Here is a 21,851-nt window from a genome sequence, read left to right as displayed (position 1 = left end):
GTTGGCTAACGTTAGGAGACACGTCCACACACACACACACACACGGTCCACACACACACACACACACACACACACACACACACACACACCCCGCCGCTGCTGGATACCAGACACATGTTCGAACCGCTGCTGGAAGAAATGCTAGCGACGAGCGAGGCGTCCACCGGCTCACGCACGCACACGAACTGAGGTAAGCTCCCCCGCACGTGTCGCTCTTTTAACGGTCCCACGAGCGCCGCCGACCGCCTCCACTTCCCCCCCCCCCCCCCCTTTTAAAAAACTTTTCATGTTTGTCAAAACGTTAGCCGGCACGCGTTAGCGCTTAGCTCGCGTGGGGGGGTTAAACTCCCAGTAGCCGAGTTTAAATGGAAACGTGCGCGGCTAAGGTGAGACGCACGTCGGGGCATCGGCGGGGATCGTTCCCAGCTACCGCGGAGTGGGGTTATCCTCCCCCGGCGCCGTGAGCCCACTCCCAACAGATCCGAGCCGTGTGCTGGTTCTGATCGCGTATCTGGTGCTTCGGGGTTTTACCATGTCAGTCGTGTCTCCCCCCCCCCCCCCCCCCGTGTGATCGTTATCCCGAGCTTCGATCTCAAGTCCGCCGCTGCTCGTCCGCCCGTGTGGACCGCGGCTCGCCGGTCCTGGGGGCCGGTCCTGGGGGCCGGTCCTGGGGGCATCGCGGGTCTCACGGCTGGTCCGCCCGTGTGGACCGCGGCTCGCCGGTCCTGGGGGCCGGTCCTGGGGGCCGGTCCTGGGGGCATCGCGGGTCTCACGGCTGGTCCGCCCGTGTGGACCGCGGCTCGCCGGTCCTGGGGGCCGGTCCTGGGGGCCGGTCCTGGGGGCATCGCGGCCACCTTGTCACTTGTCGCGTAACGATTCTTTTCATCGTCGATTAATCGGACGATCACTTTTTTGCTCGATTAATCGATGCGTCGTTCGGTCCAAAGACGGTCGTAAATGTGATTGTGTTGTCCACACACCCAACAAAAAAACCCCATTTAGTTCACTGTCACAGAGGAGCGACGAAACCCCAGAAAATATTCCCATTTCAGAAGCTGAAATCAGAGAATATTGACATTCTCTTTCATAGAGAAACAGCTTGAAGCCATTAATCGATCGCTCCAAGGAGTCCATGGTCGATGCTGTGACTACTAATGTTTATCGCCTTTACTTTGTTCCATATCCAAACCTTTTCACTGTGTCGGTGACATCCTGTAATCGAGTGTTAATGCTGGCCACACAACCAGGGAGAAAATACTTATTAGGCTCGCAAAGTGGCAGATTAATGGTATATTAGGATACGGCCCTGCCATCAAAGTGATTTCTCATTCAGTTTCTGGCAAGTTACAAGCGTCGTCCATTGTAGAAATAGTAGTACTGGATTTTTTGCTGAGTATGGCACTAAAAAGAAGCAGGTCAACACCATGAGATCCTTCTATTTTTCCTCGACCGGTCAATACCTGGCGCTACTTGGGATGAATTTCTTTTACACTATGTTCTACAACAGCATATTTTCATTGTCAAAAGAAACCTTTCAGCACTGCTGCTATGTCAAATGTAGCTCCTCTGAACTATGTTATGTGTATGTGGTTTAGAATGCCTGAAATGAATAAGGATCATTTTATCACGGAGGCAAATCAGAGATTTGGACCTTGGTTGTTGTTATTGTCAGCATTTCCTCCCATTAGCAGATGTGGCCACTGCCGTGAAGGCCTTCCCCCTCAACTCCAAGTGTTATCGGTGCAGGTTACTTCATGGTGTGATGTTGGATTGAACCAAAGCTACTCAGTTCCCTGACACCTAATGTTACAGAGCCAAAAGTGAGAGTAACATGTAAGATTGATTTCATACTTTCACTTCCTCTTCCTCATTAACGTCAGTATATAGATGTATCTTCCTAGTTCCCCTTTCTGCCCATTTACCATGTTAAATCTGATCCTTGAACTGCAGGACTCCACCCCAAAACTATCAGCAGGTTGTCACATCACTTCGTGTAATTTTAATTGAGTTAGTGGTTGCTCGCATTTCGCAGATTGACTTTGGGCATCCCCAAGACAACTTGCCTGGTGTTGTTGTGTCCCCCCTAAATTGCATACACAGTAGCTTTAACAACAACAGGAGAGAGACAGGTCCCCCTGAGGATTAAGACTTGTGCTCAGGGCTTGGTATCATAATTCGGTATTAAACCTGGTGCAAAATTGTCAAAGACTGTAGTATTGGTAAGCTCCGTACCTAATTATTATTGCTACATATCTTGCACATTTTATCTCTTAGGTCTGACTCGGACATTCATTTATTCTGCATTTTTACCAAGTGTGTGCAGGGCAGGGACGGCTCTTATCACGCACTGCAGCACACAAAAACACGCACAACAATTTGTAAAAAACAACAACAATGCTAAAGTCAAGGTCTGAATCGAAACAACTACTGTAGAATCGTTGTAACCCTGTTATCTGTACAGCTTTAATGATGTGTTTTCGCCTGTGCATGAGTCATTGTAAAGTCATGGCTCCGTCTCGTTCTAAGCACTGGACCAAAAGCTGTTGTGACCAAAAGTAAGTGTTGAAATGTTTCAGCACAATCCTCACAACACACCCAGGGTTACAGGGAATCATTGGCTTTTATGATATGTTGTGCATCACCATTATTACTCCCAAATCTTTTTGGGAGTAATAATGGCGTTGGTCGGATTTGGCTGAGAGTCGTCACTCAACTCTCAGCTCACTCGTGGTTGTTCAGTGGTGAACAGTGTGGTGGATCTAATTCAGGCCTGTCATCATGTTCTTAACAGCCGATGTGATGAACCATCATCCTCAAGTTTGTTATAACCCTGTGCGGCTGCATACGCACACATTACTCTACAGAGCATGGCCGGTGTAAAGCCGAGGTCAGCCTGCTGAGAACTGCACATGGCTGGGTCTTCTCCCGGCGCTGCAAATGGTAAATGTGTTTGTGCGAGCGCAAGAGAGAGAAAGAGAGAGCGATTTTTGTAAGTCTTTTCAAAACGAAAAAGTAGTAATATAGATGTAGCGTTGGTCACTTGTAGATCACATTGAATTTGCAAGCTGGAGTTGAAATTAAACTAAGAAGAGAAAGATCCCATTCCTAATTGTGTGGATTGCTAAACTCATCAGAAGCTGTTTGTGGCTCTGTTGCCCCAAAAAATTGTTTTGGGCCCAGAGTCTGGAATAGGCAGTCTAATTTTGATATGTAGCCTCAAGGCGCAAAATGTCGCAGCAGAAAGGGGGATTCACGGACCATTTTGTATGAACAACAACTGCTGGTAGCCCTCAGTGACCATTTGAGAAGTGCTGAATTTAAGGAAAGAGCATATGATATGTCCTAATGTTTTTGTGGAGAATGTTGGTATGATTATAACTTGAAAACTCGTGTCTGTGTTCAGTCATATTCTGCAGGACATCGTTCCCAGGCATCATATTCCCCAGAGAATTAATTTGTGTCAGAAATAGAAATGAAATCTCTTTGAAGATTGGAGTTTTTTTTCCCCCTAAAGACTCTTTCAATACAAAACCATTTAGCCTGGGATGGGGCAGAGAAGAGTTCTACACAAATACCAAGTCACTCCACAGCTCTGCAAGCAAAGAATGGTCTTTGAAAATAAACAAATGAGGCCAGAAAAGTATTGGCAAATTTATTTGCAAGTTGGGCAATAAACATTTCTTTACATCACAGTGACAACACAAACCCAAGTGTTTCAGGTCAGTCAGAAATCAAGAAGCAGAACGAAATTTTGTGTTATTAGAAATTGAAGATTATTTAGAATCCCACCGAGTTAGCTGAATGACGTGACGCACACAGACACAGCACACATTCACAACGAAGCCAGATCAGACTGGTCAGGAACCTTTATTTAGAACCTGCGCACCGCTTTGGTAACACGATCTCCACCAGAAATGTTTGCCCTACCTTTGACTGGGCAGGCTGCCCTGCCTGGAAAAAAAGTCCAGAGTCAGAGTCTGGTTTTTTTTCCTGGTCCGTTTTCTCTCTGCATCAACTTAGCTGCACCCACTCTGATCATCCACACCACAAAGCCTGGGTCACCTTTGAGACTTTTGCGAGTGCCCATAGTGAGTAATTCAAGGCAAACACTCCAAAGCCGTCACAGCCAGCTCTGTAATATCTCACCCACGATGCCACTGAGGGCTCTGGCCAAGTGAGGGAAAGGTCACGGCTGTGCTCAGGCAGCCTGACTCCACAATATGTCTAAGACACTGCAACTGAAGTACAGTGATGAGGTGAATCCAGATAACAGTTCCCTATCCAATATGAATTCCACTCACTAAGTAAATAGCATTCATGACCAATGAGAAGTAGATTAAGACAAGCTGAGATATGGGTTGTGCACAGGGGCCTGGAGCCTAGAGGAAGATTTAGAATGTTTTGCACCACCAGTGTCATCTGAAAGAGTTTTGGTTTTAGCTGCATGGAAACAGACTAGCCCCACCATGTTTTGTTTTGATTAAAACCAAATGCACTGTGAAATACACCAGCTGATCACCCATAGCCATGATGCAATCAGCAAATGTTTCCCCATGTTTGTATGTGACAGAGTTAAATATCCCATTTCTGTATCTATCTTACAGGATATAGTGTACCATAGGATGACAACGTACTACCAAACATCATTTGTGGTTGTGGCTACTTCTGTCACCATTAAAAGTGACAATGGAAGATTTGGCAAAAGCGCTAAAGCTCGGGTGTTCTGCTCCTGGCTGCCTTTTTGCAGCAAGGCTGGTTAATAGCCAAAGCTACTGCACCAAAGAACGCTAACATCAGGTGCTGGCCTCATTCACTAAACGGGACACAAAACTCTGTGTAATGGTTGATTTCAAGAGATTAGTTAATCAAACAAGGCTAACGGCCACAGACGGGGGTTGCTAACGTGAAGCAGGTGTCTGATTCCCCACCCTCTTTTCCTCGTCCTGGCTTCGTGCTTTGCATACGGAGGCAGTATGATGAATGACATGTCAGTTGGCTTATTTTTAAAGGCAATTAATTAAGATACCCCAGATTTGACTGCATGCACATATTTGAATCTATGCAAAAAATGTATAAAGTTAACGCGAATCTGCGTAACAGCAGGCAGCCTTGTCTGCAGCACTGCATCACATATTTGGTTGATTACTTGGAAGGTGTAGTTTCTGTGCTGTGTCATTTCAGTCCTCTTTCTAAATATAAACTTTAAGTGAGTAGTCATTTTTTGTTGTTGTATAGGGAAAGTCTACCATTCTTCTAGCAATAGAGTGCTTTCAGGCTCAATGTAATTTAAAATGAGCAATGCTGCAGACCAATGTAGTGATCAAGTATATTGGATCAGTACTAGGGATGTTTTATTAGGGCCCAAGCGCCAACCAGCAGGAGGCACGCGAAGACCCTCTTGTTTTGAATTTCTTTCCCCAGCGACAGCTGATGCCGTTAACCAAAAGATGGAAATGTATTATTAGGAATGGATAAGCGTCTGTCACATTGAGAAAACACCAATACAAAGTTTTTTTGTAACAGAGTTCATATTTGCATGTGCCAAAATCAGCATTAACAATAGCTGAGAGCATGCGGATTCACATATCAGCACACACCTGCAGCGCCGCAGTGAATTAAGTGGAAGAGAATATAAGGATATAATATAAGGACATTCATTACAATATTACATTTGGAGTATTGCCAAACTCTGCTAAATATGAGGCCTGGTCCAAAAGGCCGGTAAGCTCACAGCGACTGGAGATTGGGCTTTCTGGAGTTGTGGTGAAAGAAGACGACACAAGCTCTGTCTGGTTGTGGTGGAAGTTAGAGCAAGTATCCCAAGAGGAAGATCATTTAATACCATACCTTTTGCAATTACCATAGCTACAACCACACCTCTGTGTAGGTAGGGAGATACTATGTTTTTTTTCCCTTTACTAAAAAAAGGAGATAAAATGAACAGGCGACTACTATTTCTACACACCCGCCACAACAATGTGAGGATGAACCAGAATGCTGCTAGGAAAAAAGATGAGATGGACATGGAAAATATACCCTGGATAGAATCTCTCTTAAAAATGAATTCATCCTTCCTGCATTATCCTCCCTCACTGAGCTTAGCTTGTTTGGACATATTCCGATTAGTCCTACTGCTCAAAAGGCACTGCGCCAGAAGAAGTGACTGCCTACTCCCCATGCCTGTTACCAAGCCCTTTCCCTTTTGTGCATTCACTTCATTGGGTTTCTGTCTTTGAAGTCATTTATTGTTGATAAATGCTGGGGTCCGGCCCAGCATAAACTAATGCAAGTTCGTTGATCTCAAAAGCTCATTCTTACAAACATGTAGTGTGTAGCTCCAGCTTGTCTCAGTATCAGACTACTAGACTGTAATTTGGGGGATTTTCATTGATCCTTCCTACATCAGTAGTTTAGTAATAGCATCGCTGGGAGGTAGAAGAAGCATAGTTCCCAGTGTTGACCAGTTGTTGTCAGCAGTGACAGTCACAGCGTTCCTGACCCAGTTAGTTGAATGTTGCTGCTGCGTTTGAATTGTGACCCAGTGGAGGTAATCAAAACCTCGCTGACCTTCCTTTTGTGGTAGAGTCTGGCTCCTCTTGAGAGGGAAAAAGAGGGGATGATTGTCTGGTGATTAAAAGACTGCCAATCCCTGCTGTTGTCTGCATGGTGAATGTGGTGGGCCCATCCATTCTTCACAACAGCTGGCTCTTATCAGGTCAGGAAAGAAAGACCAGTTATATACTAAATCTGACCACCAGCATATGCCATTGACATCGCTGGCACAATGGCCCGTGGCCAGTAAAAGCTTATACAGGGCAAGTGAATGGGTCCATCCCATTTCCCCCTACCCCTTGACCCTACCCCTTCCATTTTGCGCCTTCCCGTGTAGGGTAGGGTGTCCCATTTCTTTCGAAGATCAAGGTGTTGGGGTTATCTACCACTTCAAACAGCCCTTCAAACATAGGGTGGTCAGATGTTGACTTCAGGTGGAGTGGAAGAGCGGAGTTGTAGGGCCAAACAAGTGAGGAGAAATGGGATGGACACTCACTCTTTTTTATGAAAACATTAGCCTAATGTCTTCTAGTGTAAGGAAAAAATTTAAATGTCTTTAAATTTCAATTGTTGCAACATATTGCCTGCGTAATTATGAAATCAAGGAAAAATGTTTAGTATTTTTTTTTTTGGGATGAGAGGCCAGTTAAAAAACAGTAGGCCAGTAAAACTCTAGCTCTAACATAAACATTGGTGTAAAAACAGCCATGAATTTGAGGTACTGCTCTTAAAATGTCCAGCTGGTGAAAATCTGAAAGAGGCTGGTGAATTTTAAGAGATGCCCACAAGCAAAAGTGCTTTTCCGCTCATATGTGCAGAATGTTGTAATGTTCAATGTTCATCTTTTCTGTGGGATATCTGCGTTCAGTGTTTGTAACGTCAGTCAAGGATGGGTGGAGATTTGGCTTAATGCAGATAGCGAATTTTAATATTGAACATTTTTGTCCTTTGTAATTTTTGGGTGTTATGACTTTCACCTCCTCTTGCCTTATATTTAACAAAACATCAAGTCTTGTGGATTATCTTGTCGTTGCCTTCTAATAGACTGTCCTTCTCCTCCCCCCTCCTCTGTTATCCCTCTCCTCATTCTTCCTCTTGCTGAAGGATAGCCACACTCCGCTCACGCTTATTTTCAGTTACCTAGCAACCAGGACGAGATGCCTTTTTGGGGTGGTACTTTGTGATGGAGGCGGGGGCGTGGGCGGGATGAGGTGTGCATTGTTCAGGAAAAAAGGCTAATGAATGCAGTTCCACCAAAGAGACACAGTGAGGAGCACTGTTTTAAATAAAGCATTAATTGAACCACGACGTTGTTCCATTATTCAGTGCCTGACTCAATTAAGGCTCCCACTCACCTGGGCTTCACTGCTGTTATGGCAGTAGGTTCGCATCCTGTGGCAGAGTGCATAGAGCCCCGTGCCGGAGTGCGTAACCATTGGCCACGTGTGACTCAAACACACTTAAACTGAAGAGTAGCACTTCATGAAACACCTCACAATTCTCACAATCTCACAACACAGAGAATTTCTGTTGACAGTGATACAGTTTGTTTTAAGTCTTCTGCCAAAAAAGGGATTCCAGAAGTGTTTGGTTGTCCAAACCTCTGAATGCTTTGAATGGTGAAGCACAATCTGTCCAATTAGTTTATTCACCTAATGAATCACTTTAAATCCGTGGAAAACTTCTGTTTGCAAAGGTACTGGCACATTGATTTCAAGTTTATGAATTGAGTAGATCTTTCCCAATTTTTGGGGGCTTTGAGGCTTCAGTGGGATTTGCCTATGAATATTCAAAGCTTCACCCAGGATAAGGACATAAATTGGACTTTATTGTTTTTAGTTTGTTAGCATCAATTTTTCAGGGGATTTGTAGATTTGTTATATGCCTTTTTTGTGTGACGTATCTGGCACTGGTCCTTTTGGTCTGGTACTAATTTATGTTCATGCCTAATAAATAATGTTGGATTGCTCTTTCTTATTTCATGGGTTATGTATCAAAGAAAAAAACCCAGCATCTTTCGATTACTGATTTGGATGTCGATTACCATGGCAACGGTCACAGTGTTGAGCCCAAGAATGAAGTCATTTGAGCACAGGTTGTTCCTGCATCCACAGTGAAGCATGTGATGTTTTGGCAGAAGCTTTTTTGCATTGATTTTGCAAACCACTAGGTGAAATGACTCCTGCCTCGCTCAGATCCGGTGATTATCACCGCAACACTGCGGTGTGGCACCCCATCTGCTAGTCCCCATACAGATCCGATCAGGGTTGGATGGAGTGGCAGGCCACTGCAAAGACCATTCATATTGTGTCGCTTTAGAATCGCTTACTGCCCCTTTAACACAACCGGACTTCAGGTCCGTTCTCTTGTTTCCTTTTTCTAATCTTTCCTAATCATAGTTTGATTTGAAGAAGTGTGGTTGAAAAAAAGTTGAACAAAGATGACTTTGAATTTGTGAAATGATCCCAACCCAGTACCAGGATTTTTTGACTTAATGCTGCAAGATACATTTTGTAAAACAGATCATTTTGGCGGTTGAGCAGGAGCAGAGTAGGGATCTTTTGCCTGTGCTTGAAGCACAAAGACATGGGGAGAAGAGAAGGAGGAGAAGGAGGCGTCTGGGTATGAGACACAAAAGAACAGAGGCCTCCTTCGGTACACGCTCCCCTGTTCAGCGGCCGAGCTAATCCACATGCTAGCTAGCTTCACGCCATTCATTGCCGGGGCCCATGAGGACGTCTGGCTGACCTCCCCATCTATTTGGGTTAGCAGGCTGTTGTACGGACTCACCACTGTACCCATTCATATGCTCAAAGCACAAACCACTGGCTTATGTGTGCACATTACTCCACTTTAAGACTCCGTACTCCAGTATTCATTAAAGTTTTACACGATGCATCGTCAATGAGACTCCTCTCTTGCAGCAGTTTCACTAGAGCACATCAGTGTATCCATGCATCCTGAAAGAGGCAGAAAAGAAACTTCAATCATTTAGATTTAGAGCTCTGAAAAGGTCACGAATGACCTGAATACAGCGACCAGGGTTCTCTTCCCCCCTCCACACTGGTGACAGCTGCCACTGGAGTTATGTTTTGAGGCTGCGTGTATTTGCACGTCCATTTCTTTCCATTTTTCGTGAACACAATATCTCCCAAATGCCTTCAGGTAATTTCTTTAAACATCTTGAATAAACGTTCATGTGGACTGGATTTTGAAACTCAAAGGTCAAGGTCAGTCTGACCTCACAAAACACTTTTTCTTTCGCCCTTAATCAAGCATTAAAAAGGCTTATTATGGCAAAATACATTTAATGTATATGGATTTCCACCAATGTTGGTGGTAGGGTTGCATTTTCACCGATTCCCCAAGGAATCATGTATGCATGTGGATGCAAAAAATCTGGCATATTTAGGGGATTTATATCTATGATTGTGTGCAGTTTGGTGTGGACCCAAATCAGAATACAGCTCTAGCGGAATTTCAAACCTTTCATAGGGAGATATGCGCTCCACTGATTGCCATTCTAGTCTTGCATTTGGCTGTGGCTCCAACAAAGATTTAAGACAGAAATAATTCTGAATTTTTTCCTTTTGGAAGTTTTTTACTCTGTTTGCATCGCATGTTTGGAAACGTACATTATTTATAATACACCGCAGTACATTTGGTGTGTTTTGCTTATGCACAAGGTACAAAAAGATTTTAAGGTTTAGCCATTTTTCCACCTCGTCCATTCTTTATTTTTTTATAGTAGCAATTGCTTTCTAATGTAAAAGTGTATAACTGTTGGGTTAGAGCAAGCACCAGATATGATTTAATGTGACAGTTGCTCAATATTTGTGATGCAGTATTTTTTTTTTTTTTTACCTTTTAATGCCACTTTTATTGATGATGCTGTGATTACATCAGGAAATGTTTTTTCTGGCTCCCCGGTGGCCAGGTGTGTGCACATTGTGTTACCAGCAGGTAAACACACAGCTGTCTCCAATGCTTTGCCTCATACTCATTTCAATTTGTCGAACTGACAGCCTGAATCCCCCTGGCCCCCCTTGCTGCTTCTGCTTCTTCCAGTGTGTGTGTGTGTGTGTGTGTGTGTGTGTGTGTGTGTGTGTGTGTGTGTGTGTGTGTGTGTGTGTGTGTGTGTGTGTGTGTGTGTGTGTGTGTGTGTGTGTGTGTGTGTGTGTGTGTGTGTGTGTGTGTGTGTGCACAAACAATTGGTAGGCAACCCATTTTGATTGGCCTGCGTCCCACTCTGCTTCTCCAATGACCCCTTAGCTCCAGCTGCCTTCCTCCTCCCCCCGTCTCTCCATCTTGCCCTCCCTCTTTCCTCTATTTTATCACCTTTCCCTTCACCTCCTCCTTTGTCCCTCACCGTACCTCCTCTACGCCCCACTCACATATTTCCCCTCTTTTTCCCCCCTTTCTTTATCCCCCTTTTGCTCCTGCCCTTCCATCTCTGCTCCTTTGCGCCCTCCTTTTTCCACCTCCTGCTCCCATTCTCCCATGTTTCTCCTGTTTTCTTCTCCTTCTTCCGCCTTCACAGCCTGTCTCCCTGTCTCTCTCTCCATCTAGCAGGGGTAGTCGGTCTATCTTTTTACAGACACCCCCCCCCCCCCCCCCCATCCTGACGTCACTCTCTGTTTGCATAGCTATTGTCTTCTAGCGGCTGCAGCAGCAGCGGCTCCTCACCAGAAATTTAGTTCTTTCCCTCCACCGCTCTCTCTCTCCCTGCCTGGGGAAGCCTAGCTCCTTCTCTCCTTCTCTCCTCTCTCTCTCTCTCTCTCTCTCTCTCTCTCTCTCCCCCTCCCCCCTCTCTTTTCATGAGTAAATCCTACAGTGGAATGAGAAGTGAGAGAGTGACGGAGAGGATGAGAAGGAGGATATAGCCTGCACAAAGAGCAGGGATGCCATTTACTAGCCATATCTCCATGTCTGGATGTCACTTGGCAGTGAAGGATAGCTGCCTGTTTTTATTTTATGTTTATTTATTGATTTGATCCGCCACAGGGCCGCTTGATTTTTGTCTTTTTTGCGGCCGGACTAACTGAGTGCGCGTGTGTGTGGAGGAGGGCTGTGAAAGCAGCGACGGATAGCGGCGCGAGGGCATCTGGCCGTCTGGGAGGCAGCGACGGCTGGCTGGCTGCATTGTGTCGCTTTGATGACCCCCGCTGTGTAGCTGCCTGTTCATCAACCTCCCTCTCTCTCTCTCTCTCACCCTCCCCTTTCTCTCTCCTCTCTTTCCTCCTTCTCCTCCCCCTCCTCTCTACCCATCACAGCTCCCGGCCCAGCCATGTTCGGCACAGAGTCCTCATGTAAGTACCACCACCATCCTCCCGCCTCCTCTGTGTTTGTGTCCTATAATGTTTATATGTGTGAAGGAGAAAAGGAAAAGGAAATGGCAAGGTGTCCTCTGTTCCTGCATCCCTCCTCTCCTCTCCTCCTCACCTTCTTCCTGTTTTGCCTCCATGGTTGCTGGTGGCAGATTGCATGGGGAGAAATCTGGGATCTACCATTTTAGCACAGAGGGTCGGCAGTACAAGTTAGCTGGTCACATTGAGCTTACCGCCTGCCTTGCATTCTCTCACTCTCAGCCTTTATGCATGCATGTGTGTGTGCGTGTGCATACGCGGTCATCTCCCTTCTTTATGTATTTTCGGTCCGGTGGAGTTTTAATGGCGTGCTGGTTAACGCCGTTTAAGTGTGTCTTTGTGTATGTTTGCGTGTACGCGAGTGAGCGTGTCAGAAGATGGATGCTTTCCCAAGTATCAGCCTCGCCTGTCGTCTTTCTCCAGCTCAGTCGGATCACTTTAAGGTCTAAGATGTATTATTTACAGCCACAGATGCTGCTGAAGCTAGCATAGCGCGCCGCTTTTGTCTATCTGTGTGTGCACACGTGTGGATTTAGGCACCGTGCACCTTTTTTTTTTTGCCTCCCTCAGAAGACAAGTAGTGTCGATCCTCTACCCCTCCCTCACAGGAAAACCTTTCACTCTGATCAATACCGTTCCTCACTCCACTTCCTGCTCGATTGCTTCACGGAAGTACGAGCTGATCTCATTGATGCTGTCAAGGCCACGCAGTCGCCGCCGAAGGCACCTTATTGTTTTGACCGTCGGATCAGAGCTGGCGTGCACACCGGCAGCAGCCCAGACCGCGGTGCGTTTGCAATGCTGCCCGCAGCGGTGATGGAGCGCTGTCAGGCAGCACTTCTCCACCGAGCAGCTGACTGTAATCTTTGTTTGTGTGCAGCTGCCGAGTGAACGGCACCGTGGACCGTTGTGGAAGAACTGCTCGGTACAGGTAGCGCCTTATAGATCTGACCAAAGCCGGGCTGAGGTTGTCTGTCCCTGTGGTTTGATATTCTGAAATGTTGCCAAAAATCGGAGGTCATTTGAGGGTCAGGCTCAGTGCGCTCGATACCAGCAGCTTGTCCTCAGTGTTTTCAGACCACTGGGTCTGCTCTCAGCTTATAAAATATATATATATATATATATATATATATATATATATATATATATATATATATATATATATATATATATATATATATATATATATATATATATCAAACACTATTTAAACGTTAAATGAAAATATGTGGAAACCTTCCCGCAGAAGATATTATATAATTATAGGCGTCACATTCTTTTACTATTGTTGTGTAGAATTATTGATAACATATCAGTGTCTGCTGAGCTCTCAAATATCTGCACATGCTTATATTTAGAGGTTTGCCGTTTTAGCCGGCTCTTTTGAATGAAATGGGATATTGAATATAAAAGTTTCAGAAGACCATTTCTTTTATGCTTCACCTACAAATTAGATTATAATTTGCACTTTTGCACTCACACCATATTTTGTTCAGCGATGTGACGTTTTGCATCGATTGATGTTGATTATTTGACTGTCTTTATCCTTTAGCCCAGCCTGCTGTCTTGTAGGACTGTACGTTCCTCCACGTGGTCACCACGTGTGGAGTTGGACACAGGTATGCTAGAAAAACCTAACTAGTGTGCAGGATTCTAATAGAAAACCGAACGGTAGCAGTGCTGCACCGAGAACTCAGCGCAGACACTACATCGACTACGGGGAAGATTTAATGAGTGAGTCAGGGAGTAACAGTTCTCAGAATGTGACTTAAGAGTGCACGAGTGCAGGTTTTTTTTTACCGCCTGTATTTATAACACTGCATTGAAGAAGTAGAGACATTGGATTGGATATTCTGGGCAGATGATCAGAAACGCTGACCAACTTTTTACATTTAGGAAATGTCAAACTCACCTAGTTGTTGTGGTGCTTGCCGTGTGACCACAACATGAAACTTGACTATGCATTGAAATGATATATGAAATACACATCAGAGTTTCAGCACACTGTGTCAAACAAAGACAATCCCAGCTCTAGCTACTAGCTCACACCACCACTGTGTATTTTTATTTTTTTTGGAAGATGGCCATTTCAAATGAGCAGTTTGGGATCTTTTATGCAGCTTTATGCAAATTCATTCATAGCCTTTTGAGATTACCCGAGCAGCAGAATAAGGCGAAAACATAATGCCCATTCACCTCTGTCGGTTTAGGTCATAAACTCGCCAGCGTTTGTTGAAACACTCAGTGGTAAGTGGAGCCCCTTTTTATAGGCTATTTCATTGGAACTGCTTCACCAGGGAACAGCTCGGATCCACGTTCATTTCCCAGCAGCCAACACTGCATTAGCAAACACCGCAACAGATAATGAACTTAGACACATTTAGAAAGTTTTTCGTTGAGACAATGTCCTTTTCTCTAGACAAAGACAGCATACTGAGCAAACTGCTGATCTGCTCTAATCTTTGGACTTTTATATTGACCTCAACCATTGCAATGATCAGAATCATGATGCATTGCTGTCAAGGCGTGCACTTGACTTTGATAGAGCCCCTTTGTAAGTCTTTGTAAGCCTCCACAGCAGACTGTGACACTGAGGCTGCATCACGTCTATGTTTTCATTTTCAATTGGCGTTTTGAATCCCAAAACATCTCCATCCAGCTCGTTGTAGTCGCCGTCTTAGGCACTCAAACCCCCCCCCCCCCCCCCCCCCCCCCCCCCCCCCCCCCCCCCCCCCGAGTAGCATAGAGAAACATAGCAGCAGTGATGCTTTTATGTTGAAAACAATGTAATGTTGGTGTACCTTACGGGTGTCAGATAAGGGTATTAAAATGAGTGCAAATCTGCTCTGAAGTACATTCTTGATCCCCAAACTGTCACCAAGAAGGAAAATGCAGCCTCCATCAACCTCTATGCTACATTTGACATTGCGAGTCAGTGTTCAGGTTTGGTGAGAAATGTGCTGAATCTCTTTCTGGCGATTCAGCACCTTTTTCTCACAATGACAGCTGGTGGAGGGAGTGAAACTTCAGGGAAAATCGCTTCCAACATGTTTATCCTCTTCAGTAGAGAGGAAAACAAAACAAGGAGCGATCACTACACTACACTACACTTACTCTAACATATCGACTCATTATCCCCAATCAGCAGACCCCCCCCCCCCACCCCTCAAAACTGTCTTTCCATTTGAATAGAAAGGAAAACAATTGAACAGATGCAAAGAAATATGTAGTGATACTTTTCATGCATGCAAAATTCTGCCCATGGATGACAGTATGGTACAAAGTAAACCTGTCTGTATTATGGAGATGTTGAATGACTCGGAGTCAAGTTTTTATTTTTCCAAATGGAGGTTTTTATTTTTCCAAAAGGAGGTTTTGGTAAGTGTGGAGCTTTATTAGCATCTTCCCTATGTTTTCAACAGGCAGCACCACTAAAACAACACACACACACACACACACACACACACACACACACACACACACACACACACACACACACACACACACACACACACACACACACACACACACACACACACACAGACAGTCATCACTTCCCAATTACCATCTGTCTTTTCAGCCCCATCAGTCCAGCACAGGGTTAACGGCAGCTGCATTCTGTCTTGCTTTCCATCTCCTTTGACCTGTGTGTTAAAGGGTGTTGTGAGGAAGAAACAAATGAATCAGTAGCTGTACAGTAAGCACTGTATCAAAAAGGAGGTCACTGCTTCCAGTTTCATCTGTTGTATTTTATTCCTGCCTGAAGGGATGTTGTTTTTTTCTTCTTCTTTTAAAGTCATTTAAAGTTTATAAGTGACACCCAGTGACAGGTGGTGAGCGTGGGAGGAAGTGAAAAGGTCCTTAGATTACAACTTCAGATTCAAGCCAGTAACTTGTTGTTGAAGTAAATGCCCCTCAGCCTGTTCAGTCAGCACTGCAACTCAACTGTTGATTTCCTGACGTCAAACTGTCGTGGAGGAACAGATATGATTGTCATCATTGGCGGGAACTGAAGTCTCTTTTTGTTATTCGCAGGGGTCCACTGGGCTTGACCCCGCTGTGCTGCAAGGGGAAAATCGTAGCTTGTATTTCATTCCTGTGTTGAGTTTGATCATTACAGGGCCGGGGGTTAAAGTCCTCTGTTGCTAAAACAGGTTTTCCATTTTAATATTTAGGCGGTCTAAACTGAGTCAATAGAAAAACTATGCTAAGAGTTGTGGAGAACGTTATTTGTTATATTCTTCTTGAATAGAGATAATAACACTGTGACTGCAGCACTTTACATAATGTTGCATTGTGGGATATATATATAGCCTTATAATGTTGCTATGCCAGCAAGTGTTTTCCAGTCCGTCTGTGGGGAGCTCTTCAGGGTGAATCGGACCGTTTTCCAGCAGAAGTTTCTGAAGGCGGCTGTAATATGTTCTGCTGCTGCATAGGAAAGTTTGTGACAAGTGAAAACGACTTCTCGGCATCCACTTAGCTTTTACTGCGGAAACAAACCAGGGAGGACATCTGTCAAACAGTCGAGTGTGAAAAACATAACTGATGCTTTAATCCCTGCAGAGCACACTGGGCTGAAACAATTGGTTGATGAATGTTTGACTTTTACCTTACTGCTCATTATATGGATATTTACTACGCAGGGGCCAGCATCATAAATCCCAGAAGCAGTTTACACATGTTGGAAAGCACCACATATGAATGAGAGGAAACAAAACCGCCTTCACAGAGCTTTTCTGTAGGTCACTCATTAATGTGATGGTTTGTTGACCGTGTCAGAACAGGCAGGGTTTGCTTTAGAATGTCTCGCTTCTAACTTCTAGCAGATTGCCTTTGTAACAACACTTTAACAAGTTGTATACTTGCAAAGACAGCGATTTGGGTCCCAGTCCTCTAATCTTCTTCTGGACTGTTTAACTGTTTAAACTGCCCCGGGGGGGTTGCCAAATTATGATTATGATGATCTGTTTGTTAGTCAGCTAGTGTGCTGAATTTATAGAATCAGCTTAATTACTCATGTGTATAAGACACCGTATATGCATAAAGTATTCTGGGGTATTTTATGCCTTTATTTGAGAGTGGTTAACAGTTTGCTGTCTAGCAGTAAATAATAGCCCTTGAGTCTGGTTCCTGTTTACCGTTAATAATGCTGCTACATTGACTGTATCGCTACTAAATTATTAAATGTTCATATTAATCCATAACCATGTTGCATTGACCTGCATGCCATACTGGTCTACATTACATTCAGAAAGCATTCAGACCACCATTTAATATATATTTTTCTGCAAAAAAATAGTTTTCCTCTAAATATACACGCAATATCCCATAATAGCACAGCAAAAACAGACTTTTAGAAATGTATTAAAAAGGAAAAACCTCTCAAGCTCTGTCAGGTTGGATGGGGACTGACAGTGGACAGCCATATCAGGTCTCCAGAAATGTTTGTTTGGGTTCTGGGTTGGGTCAGTTGGGTTAGTCTGAGGTCCTGAGAGCTCTGGACCAGGTTTTCATTGAGGATTCCGCTGTCGCCACCATACTTCACTGTTGGGGTGGTTTTGAACATGGTGATGAGCCGTGTCTGGTTTCCTTCAGACGTGACTTTTAGAATCTAGGTCAAACCGCTCAGTCTTGGTTTTATCAGACCAGAGAATCTTGTTTCTCAAAGCCCGAGAGTCCTTTAGGTGCTGCCACGAGTCTTTGACTCACGAGGGGCTTCAGTTGGGTCCCTCTGCTGTAAAGCCCAGATCGCTGCAGTGCTTCAGTGATGGTTGTCCTCATGTTAATTATTCCCATTTTCGCGCAGGATCTTTGGAGGTTTTTGGTCACCTCTCGTACTGGACCCTTCTCTACCCAGATCTGTGCCTCAATACAATCCTGTCTCTGAGCACTGCAGGCAGCCCCTTCAACCTCATGGCTTGTTTGTTTTCCTGATAAGCATTCATTCTCAGTCCCCAATAGGGAATTATAAAGTTTTCATGGCTGTCTAAAAATGGCCTGCCTAAAATTGCAAGATGTTAGTACTCCAATTTTAGTCTACATTTACTACTTGAAAGCTGAATGCTGCAGTAACTTTATTCCAGACTATTTGTGTCAGATTAATGTTAGATCGCCATGGTTATGTCTGGGGTCGAGGTTGAGCTCAGGGAAATGCAATTGGCAAATGGAGGCATGTTTTGATTGTGGGAGGATTGCTGTGGGCCATACCTCAGTCATATCAGGTTAACATTGTGTAAGGTCTATTTCATCAGTGACTAATGGCCATTATGTTGGGTTTTAAGATGGATATTATTTTGCCCATTGCCTGACAAGATCGCATCATCTTGATAAATGCAGAGATAAGCCACCAATTGGCCTGAGCTGTCTTGCTAGGAAGCTGCAGATTGTGTGTGGTTTTGTTTGCTGCGCGGTTGGTGCCCAAAGGCAGAATAAGGTGCTTACCGACAATGACCATTCAATGAAAACCAAACAGCTCTCTGACAGCAGCCAACTGTCTCTGTTGCCGTGGTAACCCCCCATAAGAACGGCAAAACGGCAGAGCGATCTGGTTTCTGTGGTAACTGCTGACTTTTGCTATTTTTGTCTCTAGAGCACATATTGTGGCTGGAAGTTTAACAAGCCAAAAAGGATCCATAGCAAGATTTTTATCTCGCATCATGATCGAGGCACTAATGTGTTCTCATGGATGACATAAAAGCACTTAAAGCTTGTTCACCTTGGATATTTAATTTTTAAGAAAAGGGAACTTAACTGGTTGTGGAGCTGCCGTTGTTTACATGCAGTTGCTCACTCACCATTGTTGGGAAAAGGGTTTCTATTCTGAATGTAGACATCCATACTTTAGACTTTCAAATTCTTTATATTGCATCATGGCATGTTATCTGAAAGTGTCCGCCAGAAGGAATGTACTGCGTAGGCACCATTTTGTTTTTGAAAATGTGGTAAATTGTGAGGTATGATTGGAGCAAATAATATTTGACACATTTTGAAATAACTACACCGATATCTAAAATAGTGCTACAATCAAATACAAAGTGTGATTCAATGTAATAATTGTGATGAAAATATAGTATTGCTAAAGTCGTCTGTGAACAAAGACAACAACATGCAAACCCTTACACTCATTTCATTGGAATAATGGAGCTGCAAGATTCATAATCATTGTAGAACTGGGTGCACTTGAACAAGGCCTATTTCCACTCCACACTTTGCTATAAATGGATGTGGAAACACCCTTAAACAACCACGTGCACACTCGCTCCAGCTGACGATGACAAGAAGTGCAGTTTTACATGTCACATCAGCAAGGTTCTCCAACTGCACTGACCAGATGTAATCATGGCTTTGGCTTTTAATAGCGCCCATACCACTAATGTATCGCACGTATCTGTAAATCAAAATGGCAGTGGTTGGCACTGTTTTCCTCACAGACGTCAGGTTGGGGCTTTTGTGTGTGAAGTTTGCAATGTCCTCCCGTGTCTGCAGGGGTTTTACTCCCGTCTTCCTCCCACTGTCCAAAGCTTCATTGCCCAAAGGTGTGAATACGAGTGTATGTTTGAGGTGTGCATATTCTCACAGCACGTTCTTTAATGAATACCAGTTTATGGTGTGAAAAATAGCATATGCATGTTTTTTTGTGCAAACAAACACCTGAGCCCAGCAATTCAAACTTGAGTTCAGAGCCTGAATAATACAATTCACCTTGTAAATCAGGTGGTGATTTTAAACTCTGCGGAAATGGTCTGCCGCCTTAGTGGATTATTTCTGCCAAGAGTCTTTCTTAAACTGTCAGTGTTTGTCTGCAATACAGTGGAGCAGCTCACTGTGCAGCCCTGTCAGCTGAAATAAGCCCAAAAACAAATTAAGCTCTTTTCAAAGAATCTTTTTGTTTTTATTAATTTATTCATTTGATTATGGCCTGTTGCTTTGATCATTCATAGCTGAGCATTCAATTCTGTTTTATTTGTTGCGCCAAATCACAATATACATTATCTCAAGCCCCTTTACATAGTGAGGTTGAAACCTCACAATAATACACAGAAACCCAACAGTTCCCACGTTATGCCGCAGAGACAAGATCTCAGAAAATCCTGGAAATGGTTTTACATCATCTATAGTTGTTTTACTGGTATTCAACGTCTCCATATATGGATCTAATGGAGGTTGTGAAACTATTCAGCAAACCGGACGCGCTCCCAGGCAGTTTGCTGCTGCCATCCATAACTTCAGCGGTGTACAGCCCGTGCCAACAGCAACAGAGCTGAGGCTTGGCCAGAACCAAAAAGAGGTGAGGTCATTCTGTTGCTCTCAGATTCAATCTCACACACACTCCGCGCTGAGTACTTAGGCATTTTGATGTAGATCAGTAAGCATAGGACATAGAGAGTGTTTGATGTTTAAATGCTAAAATTGTAAATATTGGCACACAATGTTGGTATTGGCTCTCCAAAGTCTGTGTTGGTCGACAAGTAGAAAGCGCATAGTGCATCCCAGCTTATGAAATTGAGATTCATCCGCGGTAACTGTAAAATCCCTGCACGTCTGCATAATGAAATCCACCACAGTGCTTTGGACTGGTATCAATAAATTAGTTGGATAACTTGGACCCTCTGGTGTGGGTTAGCTCTGAAGTTATGATTTACAACAGAAGGGGAGCTTGTGAAGCATATTTTTGTTGGTGTTGCGTGATTGAATTCAAATTAAAGGTATCTTATTAAAGGAGGAATAAATCATAATCTGACAGTCTTTAGTGCTCATTTCCATACACTTATCATGTCAGTGTTTGTGCTCTCCGAACACCTCCGTTCAGCTGTTAATGCAGCAGCTGTATGGTTGCCTGTGTATTTCTCAGTCTAGCCTTCAAGTGTAAACAGCTGGATTTCTGATTGTACTGTAAAATTGAGGCTTTATGTTTCAAGATTGCTTCCTCTACAATATCAGAGTTGCGCTCTCGCTCCCTAGTTAATATTATCGTCGTTCATGCCTCCGAGGAGTGTGTCACGGGGCCGCTTGCGTGATGATTCTTCTTTGTGGATTCTTCAAGGATAGCACAGCGTTAATGAAATCAGCTCTGTGGGATCTCGTAGAGGAAATCACTGCATTTGTCATCATCATGCTCAAAACGCTTGCATAGAACTGCAGCTAACCTTGTCAGCCATTTCATTTACACTGGCCTCTCTTCCGTCTTCCTTCTCTGGTATCTCGGCAAGCTGAAGAAGGAAACAAAGTGCCTCGTGACCAGAAGGTCACTCATCTAATCAGTGGATCAAGTGGGAAATTCTGTGTCGGGCTGAAAGCGAATGATAATGTTTCGGCCTCTCCTCTAGGGCAAGGCACTTAACACCCCCCCATTACTCCATTGAACTGGTCAGCTGGAAGACAGGAGTAATTCTGAGTTTAATGCTAGGATTAGATATTTGTGTGTCATGATTCACTGCATCTAAGTCTCAAATAGCTGTTGATTAAAATCCGGATGAATTCTTCAGAAGGCTCTCTGGATAAAATATTTTGTTTTCCATCACCGTAACCACAGGACTGAATTGCTGGGTCTTGGTTATCGGCAAATCTACACTGAGCAGGCTCTTTAATCCATTTTCCTGTAGGGTCATTTAGGGGTTGTCATGGTTACCTCTGCAGGAGGAAGCTAAGGAGCACCCCACCCCTGTCCCCCTTCATTAAAATCCATGTTATTGATGGGCTGTACTGGTATCTACAGGACCCCCCCCCCCCCCCCCCCCCATACTTACTCTGCTGTGTTACTAGAGAGAGAGCGTGACGGAGCTGGTTCACAATTGTGCTGGCCTGCTGCCATTCACAGACAACAGCCAATCAAGAGAAAGCCCACCGTGCCGGCGGGCCACACTAGTCAATGTGCTCCATGAAAGACAGCGCGCTGCTCCTCAGACCGCTGTATGGATGTGGACAGCCAGT

The 21,851-nt window shown here is 44.3% G+C and overlaps 1 protein-coding gene across 5 annotated transcripts in view; it reads left to right on the top strand.

Annotated features, from left to right (window-relative positions):
- Positions 1-9: 9 nt before the first annotated feature.
- The window catches only part of LOC118314812 (suppressor of tumorigenicity 7 protein homolog), a 49,720-nt gene continuing 27,878 nt past the window's right edge, over positions 10-21,851 (top strand). For 3 of the 5 annotated variants that reach the window (XM_035641498.2, XM_035641497.2, XM_035641494.2), the window contains exons 1-2: positions 10-190; positions 11,826-11,861. In XM_035641498.2, coding sequence (XP_035497391.1) covers positions 11,840-11,861 — 22 coding nt within the window. In that variant the 5' untranslated portion in view covers positions 10-190; positions 11,826-11,839. Of the gene's footprint in view, positions 191-11,825; positions 11,862-20,186; positions 20,209-21,851 lie in introns of those variants that run through there. The other 2 variants (XM_035641499.2, XM_035641500.2) reach the window with 2 other exon arrangements.

The sequence above is a fragment of the Scophthalmus maximus genome, chromosome 7, assembly GCF_022379125.1.
Source record: "Scophthalmus maximus strain ysfricsl-2021 chromosome 7, ASM2237912v1, whole genome shotgun sequence".
Taxonomy (NCBI): Eukaryota; Metazoa; Chordata; class Actinopteri; order Pleuronectiformes; family Scophthalmidae; genus Scophthalmus; species Scophthalmus maximus.
The sequence above is the reverse complement of the archived record's forward strand: the minus strand, read 5'-3'. Positions and strand labels throughout refer to the sequence as shown.